The following is a 14293-nucleotide window of genomic DNA, read 5'->3' as shown; positions in this document are numbered from 1 at the left end:
CAATGGCACTATTATCAGATGCTAAAAGAATTCAGAAATTCCTTTATTATAAACTGCTTACCTTCACATCAGATCTAGAGCTTTTAAACTTATCCTGAAAAGAGCGCAGGAGCTGGGTGTTAAAGGCCACACCCTGAGTCATCCGCAATGCTTTTACCTTCTTTATTATTTCATCACTGTAATGCTCAAAACTAGTATCATACAGTGTTCTACCATCGCTAGTAACCAAAAGGAATCCAATGTTGGTTTGTAGAGCAGGCTGCTTGGGTAGACAGCACAAGTTATGCAGAGTGGAAATTTGACTGATAATCTCAGACAGGTAGCGCTGCAGCAGATATTGCCTACTAAAGAGTGACTGTGAGCTTAAACTACTATGGGAGATATCAAATCCAACTCCAATATTTACAGTGCAGCCTGTAAGAAGAGGCAAAATACCACTAATTAGAGGAACTTATTAATTTTGTGTGTTTGGGATATTTTAAATTAAATGAGCACAGCAAAAGCTAATGTTAATGTTATTTAAAAGTACACTAATTTATATTCTGCCATTTTGTGTTTCATATACTCACTTGCTGTTATATCGCTTGGAGTAGTATCACAAATCCCATTTACCAACTGCTGTGTAGTCTGATTCACAATGCGAGGCTGAAAAATGTCGAATATAAACACTTTTTCTTTTGAACCAGTAATGCTATTAAGCTGAGTTTCGATTTTTTCAGTTGTTCCGATAGCAATTATCTGAATTCCCATGGCTCTTAACTCAACTGCTGCATCAATAAACTTGTCAGATGAAGTTCCGACAGTGATCAAAAGTAGATATTGTGGAATTTCTTCTTCAATACGGCTCCCATTATTGGTGTTAAAGAACTCTTTTACTTTGTTTAGTGCAAATCCAATGTTTCTTTTTTTTTTCATCGGGGTCATTTTCTTAATGGCCCCCTTTACTGTCTCTTCACTGCAATATTCATTCAAGTAAAACTCCTTTCTGTATGTTGTACTAAACTGGGCAACACCAACTCTAAAGAGGTCTGGTTTGATACGAAGATTATCTACAAGACCCATTGTAAAATTTTGCATGCTGTTCCACAAATCTCCTCCAGTTTTTTCAGAACCATCAATCAAAATGACCAAATCAGCAGCCTCTTTTTGGCACTCTGAAAAAAAAGTATAAGAACAAAGATTTAAACAGAGCATTTTTTGTGCCTAGGCAACAGGCAACAATTATTTTACACAAGTAAAAAAAAAAAGTTTTATTTACTATGCTTCCAATGGGCTCACCACCTGCAGGAGGGACCGTAAGGGACGGTGCTGTGAGGATTGGGCAGCAGTCGAAGGCGGGGGCCTGCTTAGACTGCTGCCGCCGCGACCCGAATTACGGATGAGCGGAGAAAATGAATGAATGAATGAATATTTACTATGTACTAAGTATTATTTCTACTATGTTTTTTTATTTATTGAAGGAAACAATATATTTAAAAAAGTAATTGCTCCCTTATTTGAAAAAAGTAAAAAAGTTGCAGGGTGAAAACCACTGCTAACCAACAGGGATTTTGACTTATTTTAAATTTGCCAAAAATATCCTGGTGACCCACAAGCTTTTTTTGGATGTACAATTGTCTAATGAAAGACACATGTCACATTAAATCATGCTTAAAGCTTAGAGAACAATATACTAGTAGTAAAACTAAGTCATAATGTAATTTCCTGCTTAATAGCCTTGGCATCTTTCTATAATTAGCAGAACCATGAATTGTGCTCTGTGACAGAAAATCCTGAAGTATAATATCTATGCATTTAAAGGCTATTTAAAGAATAGTGGGCCAGATTCCTCCACAAAGGTGTAAAGGACCTGATCTAAAACACTATCAAAAGCAGTGACCTAAATACTAATATATCTTTCATGAAATTGTAATAATTTATTCCAAACAGTCTATTCTCTTCATTTTCATGCACTTATTTCAGTACGTGTATGTGGGTGTTAGATTATTTTTATCCAATCAGAATTCAGCCTTTATGTGCTGCCATGTCAATCTAATCTGGCCAGGGCCTTCAGACTCAGTAGTGCTGGCCTTTTTACCTTAGTCTATATAAGAAATTGGTCTGTTTCTTTAATCAATCAGATTTCAAATTCGCCGGCCCAGAATAGCGTCAGCATTTTTCCGTCCTCTGCTTGGTTGGTCAGAGTGAAAATATTACTGCCAAGTTTGACTAGCAAAACACATCTGTAGCTCTGCACACATTAATACATATAAGTTAGACTTTTTTTAATGCCCAAAATGGCTGACAGAAGAAGAAATAATTATTTGGTTTTGGACATACTAAAAAATGTATTTTTAAGAAAAGCTAGACATCGTGAGGAGAGGTCGGCCAACCCCGAAGCTAGCTAGCTTGTTTTGGGAAGCCCGGGAAAGGGTTTGTTCACCACTTCCAGACCATTGAATACGAGCCGTACCACTGGCTTACAGCCTCTGAGGAGCGGTGCAAATTATGAGTCTGCATCTCTGGTGAGTAGGTTGTATTTTATTTCTACTTTAATGTTTTTGTCATGTTATTAGACAAAGGTTGATTCTGAACTGCTCCAGGTGATGTAGGTGGAACAGTTGCGGTTGTAGTGTGGAGGTTTGGAGCTTGTTTTACTAAAGATTGTATTCACCCTCCATATGTGAAAGGCCTCTCTCTCTGTATTGCCACGTGTTATATTGCGTTTCTGTATAGAATTGATGGTTTCTGTGACATGATAGTGGTGGTATTAACAAATGTGGACTAAGTTGGGTAAGTCCCCACTGAAGGCCCAGGTACCAAATGCATGGCCCGCCAACCATTGGCAGTGTCTAGCAACAGGTTTCTGTTTTATTTAACCTTTCTAGTTGAAAATAAGTGAAATAATTACTATTGCATTTGTTTTCAATATGCCGGTTATATTTTTACCTGGTTTTGTTTCCTTGCAGATCTCGTTTGAAATGTTTTGCCAAAGGTTGTTCAAAGCTTGAAAGTTGTTAACATGGAAAATCTTGTTCTTGTCTTTGGTGATTTTCTCTAGCTCATCTCTACTTGCATTTGCAACTCCAATACCATACAAACTAACTCCAAATCTGTGAAGCTTATTTGCAGCATCCTCTAAACCATGTGGATCTGTGGCTTCACCATCAGTAATGACAAACATCATCTGTGGGACACCACTTGCACGTCTCCCACCATTGGTTTCTTGAAAGTAATCCACAGAGTACTTTAGTGCCTCGGTTGTGTAGGTATCCCCAGTGGGATAATGTAGAGCTCTGACAGCATTCTGCACGTCTTCTTTGCTGTGGTAATCATTAAGGCGGAACTGGATCTTCGGTACATTCGAATAGACAATTGTACATATACGGACATTGTTTTGTCCAACCTGTGTGCTGTTTACTATTGAGATCATAAATAACTTAATTATTTCAAAGTTTGTAGACAGAATGCTGGTTGAACCATCCACTAAGAATACAACATCAGCCACCTGTGATTTCTGGCAAACTACAAAAAAAAAAAAAAGAATCATCAAATCAGTGCAACTAGAACAGATAAAATATTTTACAATATAAAATTAAACTGATAGGAATGGAATTATCTGAATTCTGACTCTTTTATTTTCTTAGTTTAGTTAACGGGCAGTGGTGGCTCATTGGTTAAGGTGCTGGCTTACTGATCTGTAGGTTGGGAGTTCAAGCCCTGGTATCGCCAAGCTGCCACCTTTGGGCCCTTGAGCAAGACCCTTAACCCTCTGTGCTCCAGGGGTGCCTTATCATGGCTCACCCTGCGCTCTGACCCCAGCTTCCAAGCAAGCTGGGATATGCGAAGAACAAATTTCACTAAAATTGTATGTATATCTGACAAATAAAGGCTATTCTTCTTCTTCAATTTTTTAGGTTAATAAAAAAAATTTCTTATAGAAATGTGTACCTGACTTCTTCTTTTGGCTTCTCCCATTAGGGGTCACCACAGCGGCTCATCCATCTCCACCCCCCTGTCCTCTACATCTGCCTCTTTCAAACCAACTTCCTGCATGTCTTCCCTTACCACATCCATAAACCTCCTTCTAGGCCTTCCTCTTTTCCTCCTACCCGGTGGCTCCATCCTTAGCATTCTCCTACCGATATAACCTATGCCTCTCCTCTGCACATGTCCAAACCATCTCAATCTCGCCTCCCTTACCTTGTCTCTAAAACATCCTACGCTGTCCCTCTAACTAACTCATTTCTAATCCTGTCTATACTTTTCTCTTTTCTTCACATCTCTAACACACTCTCCATTATTTTGCACTGTTGACCCCAGGTACCTGAACTCCTCCACCTTCTCCACCTCTTCTCCCTGCAACCGCACCACTTCACTTATCTCTCATTCACACACATTTACTCTGTCTTACTCCTACTGACTTTTATTCCCCTTCTTTCCACCGTGTATCTTCACCTCTCCAGGCTCTTCTTAACCTTCTCTCTACTCTCATTGCCTGACAAAATTTTTTTAATTATTAAATGAATTTAAATCATACTATTTCTATAATAATTGCCTAATTGAACCAGTTAACCAGTCTATGAACAGTGTATGAACAAGTCTGGAGACAAATCTGTGCTGCACATCAAAGCACTCCAGTTTCATATTTTTATCAAAAAGTGTCTTGGAAACTCATGGAGGAATGGATTCTACAAGACTCTCTCTGCAGGCTGGTCCTCCCTGCTGACCTTTGTAAGGTTTTATAACATTGCCCCTTTGTCCTTTTGACCTAGCTGGGCTCATACACACTATTCCGGGATTGGTCAGTCTGGCGCTATTGGATTCTGGTTCCCAAAGTGTTACGACACAGAGTCTCTTTCCCTCAGGGAACTAGGGTTACAAACACTAACCCAGAGACGGTCTTCATGCCTGCATAGTTTTTCTTTATCCAATATGCAAATCAACTGATTGCTTACCACTGAATATTTTACATATTGACATGCTATGTTATTACAACCTTATTCACTTAATCACTGTGATTGGTCATACTGTTTGGCTACTGGGTATATTGTTTAAGTGTGCTTACACATGGAATCTTTTCACTATAATAATGTGTACATAAAAGGATGTTAGTATGGCTTACCTTTAGAAGATTTGCAGATTTCGAGCGATAAGACAATATCTAAGAACTCCAACATTTCATCATCTTTTTCCAGAAAAAAAATGTCCTGAGTCCCACTGATCTCTCTCAGTTGTGAGGTGCTAGAATCACCCACTCCTATGGAATATATTGTAATGCTCTTATTTCTGATGGCTTCTGCAGGCTGAGCAACATCGTCCATCGACCTGCCATTTGTTAACATGATGAGGAACTGTGGGGCATTTAAACGTCCCCCTTTTGATTGATCAAAATATCCTGACACAAAATTGAGGGCAGCCCCAATCTTAGATCCTTTTTCCAGTTGCTTCATACTCTTAATGGGCTGCTTCTGTTGCTGCATCTTATTAATGGCCTGCAGCATCTGCTTTTTATCAGAAAACGTATTGAGGGCAAATTCAGTTTTTGGGTTTGGGTCAAACTTCACAACTCCAACTTGCACATTATCCTTGTCAATTATAAACATTGACACTGCAGTTTGCAAGAATTCCTTTATCTTTAAGAAGTCCTCAGGGGTAGTGCTTCCTGAGCCATCAACTAAAAAAATGACGTCTGCCCACATACTTGTACAGGCTATGAAATGGAAAGATATGTGCAGGTCAGCATAATCCTCATGAAATAGTTTAGTGGAAAATAACACTAAAAACACAACTTAAACACTTACCATCTTCCAAGCAAATCCTACTGACAATTTTCTCCTTCAGGTCTGTCAGTGCATGATAGTTGGTGATTGAAAACATTCTCTTTGGGTTATCTACTATTTGCGATAGCTTTGAGTCCTCACTCTCGTTTATACCAACAGCATATGTTGACACCCCCTGTGCCGCTAACTTTGTTGCTGGTAGGAATACGTCATCCCAAGAATCTCCATCAGATAGAACAATGAGGATACTGCGAACCTCAGTGCCTCGTGTCTTTTTGGCTTCCTCAAAGTATTTTATCATGCTAGAGAGGGCATTTCCTATAAAGGTGTCTCCACTGCCATGTTTAATGTTGTTCACAGCTTTATCAAGAGAGATTTTGTCATTATATGCATCTAGACGAAACTCTAGTACAGGCTCTTCTGCAAATTTTACCACACCTACACGAACTTGTTTTGGTCCAATAGAAAACATCGATATGAAGTAAAGAATGAAGTTTTTTATATCCTGAGCATCTGTTTCATTAATACTAGTGGACTCGTCAATGAGGAAATAGATGTCTGCTTTTTCTGTCTGTACACATCCTGAAAGTGAATGTTATAAATGGTGAATCAGATTGAGATATGTGCAATAAAATTAATCTGGTTCAATAATAAACTTAATTGTTTTGCTATATTATTAGAGACAGTGACATTTACCTTGTTTTAAATCAAAATTCCTGGTCTTCAAATGTGAATGGACTGTACTGTGATCAACAGCCCCCATCAATGTTTTTTCCACTTTATAAAGATTAGAAAAGCTCTGGAGACTGAGCACAAATTTTGTTGAAGGATAAGATGCTATCTGCTTCAACTGTTCTTTATTATCATTGGAGACTCCAATAGCATAGACCTGTACTCCAGAGCGTTTTAAACTAGCAGCTTCTGCAGTTGCTTCATTATCCAGGGACTTCACCTCTGTTATTACAACAGCAATCTGCTCTGCTTCCATGGCATATCGGCTGCCCAGCTCTTTGGCAAACATCTTCTCTCTTGCAAACTTCAGAGCCTTGCTAGGTTTGGATTCTCCACCACCAAATGGCAATCCTTTAATGTACTGCAAAATTTCAGACTTGCTTTCAAATGAATTTAAGTAAAAATCAGCTGAAGGTGTTTCACTGTACAAGACAATTCCCACACGCATACAGTCAGACTCCAACTGTAAAAGATTAATTATGCGGCTGAGGAAAACACGGACCAAGTCTGGATGTCTGGTACTGTCTGACACATCCACAATAAACACAATATCAGCCAGTGACTTGCACTCTGTGAAGCAAACAAAGAAATCATGAATTAAACAGCAATCTACTAAAAGTTTATATCAGAATTTTGGTCCATAAAACAAATTCTTGCTTATCAAACAGATGTAAAGGCTACTGATGTCATATATCCCTACACTACATTAAAGTCTTCTATAGACCTTTTAGACACATTTGCTACCAGTTTGGAGGTATGTTGTCAAACAACAGAATTCCAAGTTTTGCAATAAAAACAATTAGAAACTTACCCTGAGCTGTACTAAACTCATCCTTAGAACCCAATATTGTTACTGCACTTTCAGCTATTTGTTGAATGTCTCCAGCTGTAGAATAGACAATTGGTGGTAAGGGCACAGTAGGAGAATATCTGACAGAAAAGTCAGGTTGTATAGTTTCACCAGATATATCAGGTTTAGAAGGGATTGGAATGCGTTCAGGATCTGTCACTTCACTTTGGTCAATGTTGACAAGGATCACTCCCTGATCCTTTAATGCACGAACTGCTTTAAGTATATTGTCATCGGATTCTCCTTTGCTTACCACCAGCAGGTACTGCTTATAACCTTCAGCAATTCGGCTACCTGCTGCAGTGTTGAGAAGATTAATGCGCACATAATCCATCGCTTTTCCAAGTTTGTGCTGCTGCCCAGGGCTTTTTAGTTGGAATTTGCGGATAAGTGCAAGTGCTTCCTTTTTTGTTTTGTAACCATCAAAACGAAAATCCACTGAAACATCTTCACCAAACTGAGCCAAAGCCAGCCGATTAGATAGACTTGACACGTTAAGTTGATTGGCTATTCGAATTAGCAACTCTATCACCTTTTGCTGTTCAACTGAGCTGTCCACCAACACCAACACATCTGCAAACTTTGGAACTAGAGCTAAGAGAGAGAACAGAATTTCAGTAAAATAAGTGGTTTCAGTGGTAGTGAACTGCAAAATTATAATGTATTATAAAAATGGAAAATGATTGGAAAGGTTTATTATGATTGGAAAGGTACATTACCCTGTTGCTGGGCCGCCACAGAAATACACACTTTGTCTACTGTTCTTGTGGTTGCTTTCAGAAGCTCCTCATAGTCAGTGAAAGTGAGCACAAAACGCTGATGCGGTTTGTTGGCAATGGACTGCAAGGCTGTAATGCTGGCTTCACCAACCCCTATGGTAAAAATTAACACCCCCTTTCTCCGTAACTCCATGGCTGGAATCTCAATCTCATCAGCAGAGTCACCATTTGTGATCACTACAGCAATCTGAGGCACACTCTGATTGAGCCGACTGCCACCTGCCTCAGTAAAGTAATTATTTTGGATAAAAGTGAGAGCTTTTCCAATTTCTGTGTCTTCTTTCAGGTGGGTGAGTTTCTCCACTTTCTCCAGCAGGTCATTCTTGTCCACATATTCACCCAACAGGAACTCTTGTTTAGGGTCATTGCTAAACTGTGCAAGTCCTACTCTGACTTTATCAGGTTTAACATCGAGACCCACTAGGAATGTCTGCAGGAACTTCTTCACTTTCCGGAAGTCTGCATCACCAATAATGCTAGAACTATCCACTAAGAACACAATGTCAGCCAAAATAATCTTGCACCCTAGAAATAACAACAAGGCATGTTATTCAGTTAATTACCCTTTTTTAGATTTTAAATTAGATTTTTTACAACCATCCCTTGTAACAAAAAGTACTTAATTTAAAAAAAAGTTACTTTACCTTGAGATTCTGGCAATTTGGGTCCCTCCAAAATTGTAGAGAGAAACTGGATGAATCTCTGCGTGTTTCCTTGCAAAGCTATGAAATCAGGCACAATATAGATGTGCTCCTCATGTGGCTTACTAGCAATTTCTTTCAGCTCGTCTTTATTGGCATCTTTAATACCAATGGCAAAGGCAATGATTCCTTTGTGCTTCAAGTCCTGTGCATGCACCTTCACATTGTCCTCTGACTGTCCACCTGTGATAACCACAGCAATCTGAGGCACCCCATTTTCAGCACGACTTCCTGCTTCTTTTACAAAATGTTGTTTTAGAAGTAAACTTAACCCTAGTCCAGTCTTGGTGCCACCTCCACGGTATGGGAGCTTTGTGATGTACTCAGGAATCTTCAGCTTGGTTTCAGAACTGTTAAGGTAAAACTCAGTGTGGGGTGAGTCACCATACTGCACTAGGCCAATCTGAACCTCCTCAGGACTCACATCAAAACTGTTCACCAAAGTGAAGAGGAAATCACGGATCTTCTGGAAGTTTTCTGTGCCAATACTCCAAGAACCATCAACCAGGAAGACAATATCAGCTAATACAAAAATCAGGTGAATAGTACAGTATAAATATTAGCTATATGAGCTGTTTGGTAAACAATATTTGATATGATGTTTGCATTTTTTTACTTTTATTCATACATTAAAATGAATCGTCTCCAGGTTACGTATGCAACGCTGGTTGAGGGAACAAGACGCTGTGTCAACAAAGCTTTGGGAATGCTTCCATGTTGTCCATGCTCTGAAACACGTTTGTAATCCATCCAATGAAAAGCGTGGCGGGGTGATGTCACGAACCAGGAAGCTATAAAAAGCCCATGGAGTGAGCTTCTGTAAGAAGAAGGAAGTGCTGCAGGGATCGTCTCGTTCCCTCAAGGTGCCAGGGTAACAAACATAACCTGGAGATGGGCCAGGAGTGGCAAATCTTTTTGGAGGGCCATAGCATGTAAACAGCTGGTCCAACTTCCTCCACGGACTGGTCTTGTGGATGTAGGTGTCCAGCGCCCACACCTTGCACAGCCGGTTGAGCTTTTTTTTTTACGGGTCTGAGGCCTGAAAAGGTGGAGGATAGAATGCCTTTAGCCTGAGAGGTCATGGGATGACTGTGGGCACCTTAGGGATGTAACAATTTCTAGGGTACAGTAAGGCATTCCCCATGCCTTGAGTGAACACCAGAAAAGATGGGGCCACAGAGAGGGCATGTAAATCCCCTACATTTTTAAGAGAGCAAATGGCCTCCAGGTATTGCATAGATAACTCATCAATAGTGTGCTTCCTGCTTGCAAGCGAGTGCTGGACCAGGCAGGTAAGGAAGGAGAAAGGGACAAGCCTATCTCAAATCCCTCTACCAGGTCCATCTGTGAGCCCCAGGAACCTGCGTGCCGCTCCACCTCAGCAAGAGTGAACCAGAACCACGAGGAGTGAGAGCACCCCCCTCGAGGAGTGATCTCTTGGAGTTGAATATGCGTGGTGCAATGAGGGTGGTGCAGTATGTGCAGATTATGCACGGAATGTGCGAAGAAGATGCGTTAAATGTGCACAGAGTATGCGCAGAATATGCACAGAATGTGCAGATAATATGCGCAGGGGCAAGATGGTGCCGGTGAGGTCAGCTGCCGTCTCGACTGTGACTATGTTTTTTTTGTTTATTTTATATTTTTATTTACATAGCTACCATTCCAATTATACAAGATGGTCATCATTAGATATGACAGAGCCACTCTTATATCTATTGGTGTACAATCCACTCACCTTTTGCCGTTTTTAAACCTGGACCCATGCTGGCTGAGCGAGATCCTGAGGAAGAACAAAGGCTGCGACCCGTACCGACGTCTGCGAGGGAAACGAGTCGGCGTCTGGAACAGGCTAAATGCTCCCTTACCTAGTATCCTGTTAGTCAACGTCCAGTCACTGTAAAACAAGCTCGACGACCTCAGGGCATGGGTCAAGTTCCCTTGGGGTCCATGCCATCCAGCTGGCCAAGTTTTTCTCGGTTTACCGCATGGACAGAACCATGGAGTCGGGGAAGTCAAAGGGAGGTGGAGTGTGTCCGATGGTGAACAACCACTGGTGTGACAGCACAAGTATCGTCCCCCTTTCATGCTCCTGCACACCAAATCTGAAACTACTGACCATCAAATGTCAGCCCTTCTATCTACCTCGGGAATTCAGCTCAGTCATAGTCGGTGCTGTTTATATTCCACCTCAAGTGGACATGGACACTGCAGTATGGGATTTACATGAAACAATAACGCGACACCAAGCACAGCATCAGGACGCTGCACTCATTGTGGTGGGAGACTTCAACAAGTCTCCCACCACAAGCGCGCAACTACCGAACTTTTAGGAGCACATCAACTGCCCCACCAGGGGTTAAAGGACACTGGATCACTGCTACACACCATTTAAGAACAGCTACAAGGCACAATCACGTCCACCGTTTGGGAAATTGGACCATGCTGCCATCTTCCTCATGCCTGTATACAAATTAAAGCTGAAATAGGAAGCTCCGGTTCAGAGGGAGGTCTCGTGCTGGACTGACCAATCAGTGGCCGCTCTGCAGGATGCTTTAGATTAGGCAGACTGGGCTATGGTCAGGCACAGCTCTGATGACATCAACATGTTTACGGAAGCGTTTGTGGGATTCATCGGGAAACTAGCGGATGATACGGTGCATAAAACCACCATCAGAACCAGAAGCTGTCTTGGTGCATGACGTGAGGAGGGCATTCAAGAGAGTAAATACCAGTAAGGCAGCAGGACCAGATGGCATCACAGGTCGGGTACTGACAATTCCCTCCACACTCACCTCTAAGTTCGAGGTCCTGGGACTGACCTGCTGCTGTGTCAATGAATCTCCAACTTTCTGACAGACAGACCACAAGCCGTACGGGTGGGCAAACACACCTCATCCACCCTCAGCACTGGCGCTCCCCAGGGTTGTGTTCTGAGCCCCCTGCTTTATTCACTATACACATATGACTGTGTGGTAACTTACAACTCCACCACCATCATCAAGTTTGCTGACGACACTGTTGTGGTGGGCCTGATCTTCAACAACGACGAGACAGCCTACCTACAAGAGGTTAAAAACCTTGAGAGATGGTGCAAGGAGAACAACCTTCTCCTGAATGTCAGTAAGACTAAGGAGTTGATAGTGGATTTCTGAAAGTTTTTCTTAACTGAACGTACTATTCACACCGAGCTCCCTGACCTGCAGGACATCTACAGCACGCGGTCCCGGACCAAGGCCAGAAAGATTGTGAAGGACCTCAGCCATCCAAACAATGGACTCTTTTCTTTGTTGCGTTCAGGGCGCTTCCACTCCTTAAAAGCAAACACAGAGAGAATGAAAAGGAGCTTCTTCCTGCAGGCATTCAGAGTTTAAACAAGGAAACCCCCAGGATCTAGTACTGGACCTCTCTCTCTCCATCCTCACTTTTATTCTGCAAAAAAATTTTTGCACTATGACACTGTACTCTCTGGATTGTCACTTTAACTCTGGACTTGCACAGCACAGTGGCACTTTATACCACACCATACTGCACACGGACACTTTAAGGACAATCACGTTCATCACCTTAAATTTTACTGTTTTACTGTCATACGCATCCATGTATATACACATAAAGTATATTCACATATATCTTCATATATTTTATATAGTGTATACTTTTTTATTTATCTACCTTCTTTTTTTCTTGGTTTATTTTTTCTTATTTCATTCCCTTTATATTCCATTCCCTTTTATGTTAGAATGCCTGACCATCGTAAAAAGCATTTCACTGCATGTTGTACTCTGTATGTATGTGTATGTGACAAATAAAAAATTTAATTTGATTTGATTGGATTTAAGAATGAGAGCTGAAAATGCACGGAATGTGCACAGAATATGCCCAGAATGTGTGCAGCCGGCTCTTTTGGGAACCAACCTAACGTGCTCCACTCCCAAGTAAGCGATGCACAGGCTTTCTTTTGCACAGTTGGAAAGATTAATTGCATATTTTTTTTTTCCAGACATTTACCACTTACCAAAAACCTGTAAGGGGACAAACACACACATAGGTTGCAAACAACTTAGAAGCTGAACAAACAGAAGCTGGCGCCGGCTTCATTCCATGCGCTTTTTATAGCTTCCCTGCTGGTGAAGCCGCGCTTTCCATTGGACGGATTACATATGTGACACAGAGCGTGGACAACACAGAAGCATTACCAAAGTGTTGGTGACGCAGCTCGAGTTCTTGAAAGAGAACTACTTGAACATGATATTATGCTGTGTTAACTGTTCATACCTGGTTTTTGTGGACAGCACATAAGAATACTTGAAGCAAAAATAAACAGATGCAGCAGTCCTTTGAACTTTTCCATGGCTTCAGTGATCTAATGGATAAGTACAGAGCAACAGAGGCCAAAAAAATCACACACTAATATTTCATTGGCTGCATTTTGCTTTGATTACAGAGCATTTTGCTTTGATTATTAGTGATACCACTGAAAGCTTTAGATACAGTAAGCTTATGCAATGTCAAAATTTATTTAAACTAGAAATGCATTAATTTCTTGCTGAGATCTTGTATTGATGCATAAAGTCTATTCCAGCACAGCTCAAAAACTCTTAAAATAAGGACAGAGGGCAAAAGTGGTCACTCTCACTTACCACCTTCATTGTTGTAGCTTGTTACCCATACGAAAATCTGATATATGGCCATATATGAACATTTATGTGTGTGTGTGTGTGTGTGTGTGTGTGTGTGTGTGTGTGTGTGTGTGTGTGTGTGTGTGTGTGTGTGTGTATATATATATATATATATATATATATATATATATATATATATATATATATATATATATATATATATATAATCATTCATGATACATCAAAGTAGAACATAATACTTGATGTTGATTTATGGAATTAGTTGCTATGTGAAAATAGTGTCACGTAGATGCTAATGTAGAATTTGCCCATGGGACTATTCAACACTGATACACTCCTTAAGCATTATCGTGGTGGTCAGTCTTGTGCTTTACTTAGGCATCTCTGCTGTTGGATGTATACAGTATAGTACAATAAATTTTTCCACATTTTGTTATGTTACAGCCTTATTCCAAAATTGATTAAATTAATTATTTTCCTCAAATTTCTACAAACAATAACCCATAATGACAACATGAAAGAAGTGTTTGAAATCTTTGCAAATTTATAATAACTTTCAAAATTACTTGTTCATAAGTTTACACAGCCTTTACTCAATACTTTGTTGAAACACTTTTGGCACCAATTGCAGCCTAAAGTCTTTTTGAGTATTATGCTACAAGCTTGGAACAAGTATTTTTGGGCAGGGTCACCCATTCTTATTTGTAAAACCTCTCAAGTTTAATCAGGTTGGATGGAGAGCATCAGTGCACAGCTATTTTCAGATCTCTCTAGAGATTTTCAATCAGGTTAAAATCTGGGCTCTGGCTGGGCCACTCAAGGACAA

The 14293-nt window shown here is 40.5% G+C and overlaps 1 protein-coding gene across 3 annotated transcripts in view; it reads right to left on the bottom strand.

Annotated features, from left to right (window-relative positions):
* Nucleotides 1-14293, bottom strand: part of LOC310727112 (collagen alpha-6(VI) chain-like) — a 60103-nt gene that overhangs the window by 35471 nt on the left and 10339 nt on the right. For all 3 annotated transcript variants that reach the window (XM_083543299.1, XM_083543300.1, XM_083543301.1), the window contains exons 2-11: nt 13103-13190; nt 8768-9346; nt 8064-8648; nt 7306-7938; nt 6459-7064; nt 5784-6344; nt 5105-5692; nt 2929-3504; nt 570-1154; nt 62-414 (exon numbers count right to left, since the gene is read on the bottom strand). In XM_083543299.1, coding sequence (XP_083399425.1) covers nt 62-414; nt 570-1154; nt 2929-3504; nt 5105-5692; nt 5784-6344; nt 6459-7064; nt 7306-7938; nt 8064-8648; nt 8768-9346; nt 13103-13178 — 5142 coding nt within the window. In that variant the 5' untranslated portion in view covers nt 13179-13190. The remainder of the gene's footprint in view (nt 1-61; nt 415-569; nt 1155-2928; nt 3505-5104; nt 5693-5783; nt 6345-6458; nt 7065-7305; nt 7939-8063; nt 8649-8767; nt 9347-13102; nt 13191-14293) is intronic.

Source organism: Silurus aristotelis (genome assembly GCF_946808225.1).
Source record: "Silurus aristotelis genome assembly, chromosome: 1".
Classification (NCBI taxonomy): domain Eukaryota; kingdom Metazoa; phylum Chordata; class Actinopteri; order Siluriformes; family Siluridae; genus Silurus; species Silurus aristotelis.
Note: the sequence above shows the minus strand (reverse complement) of the source record. Positions and strands in the feature narration are given on the sequence as shown.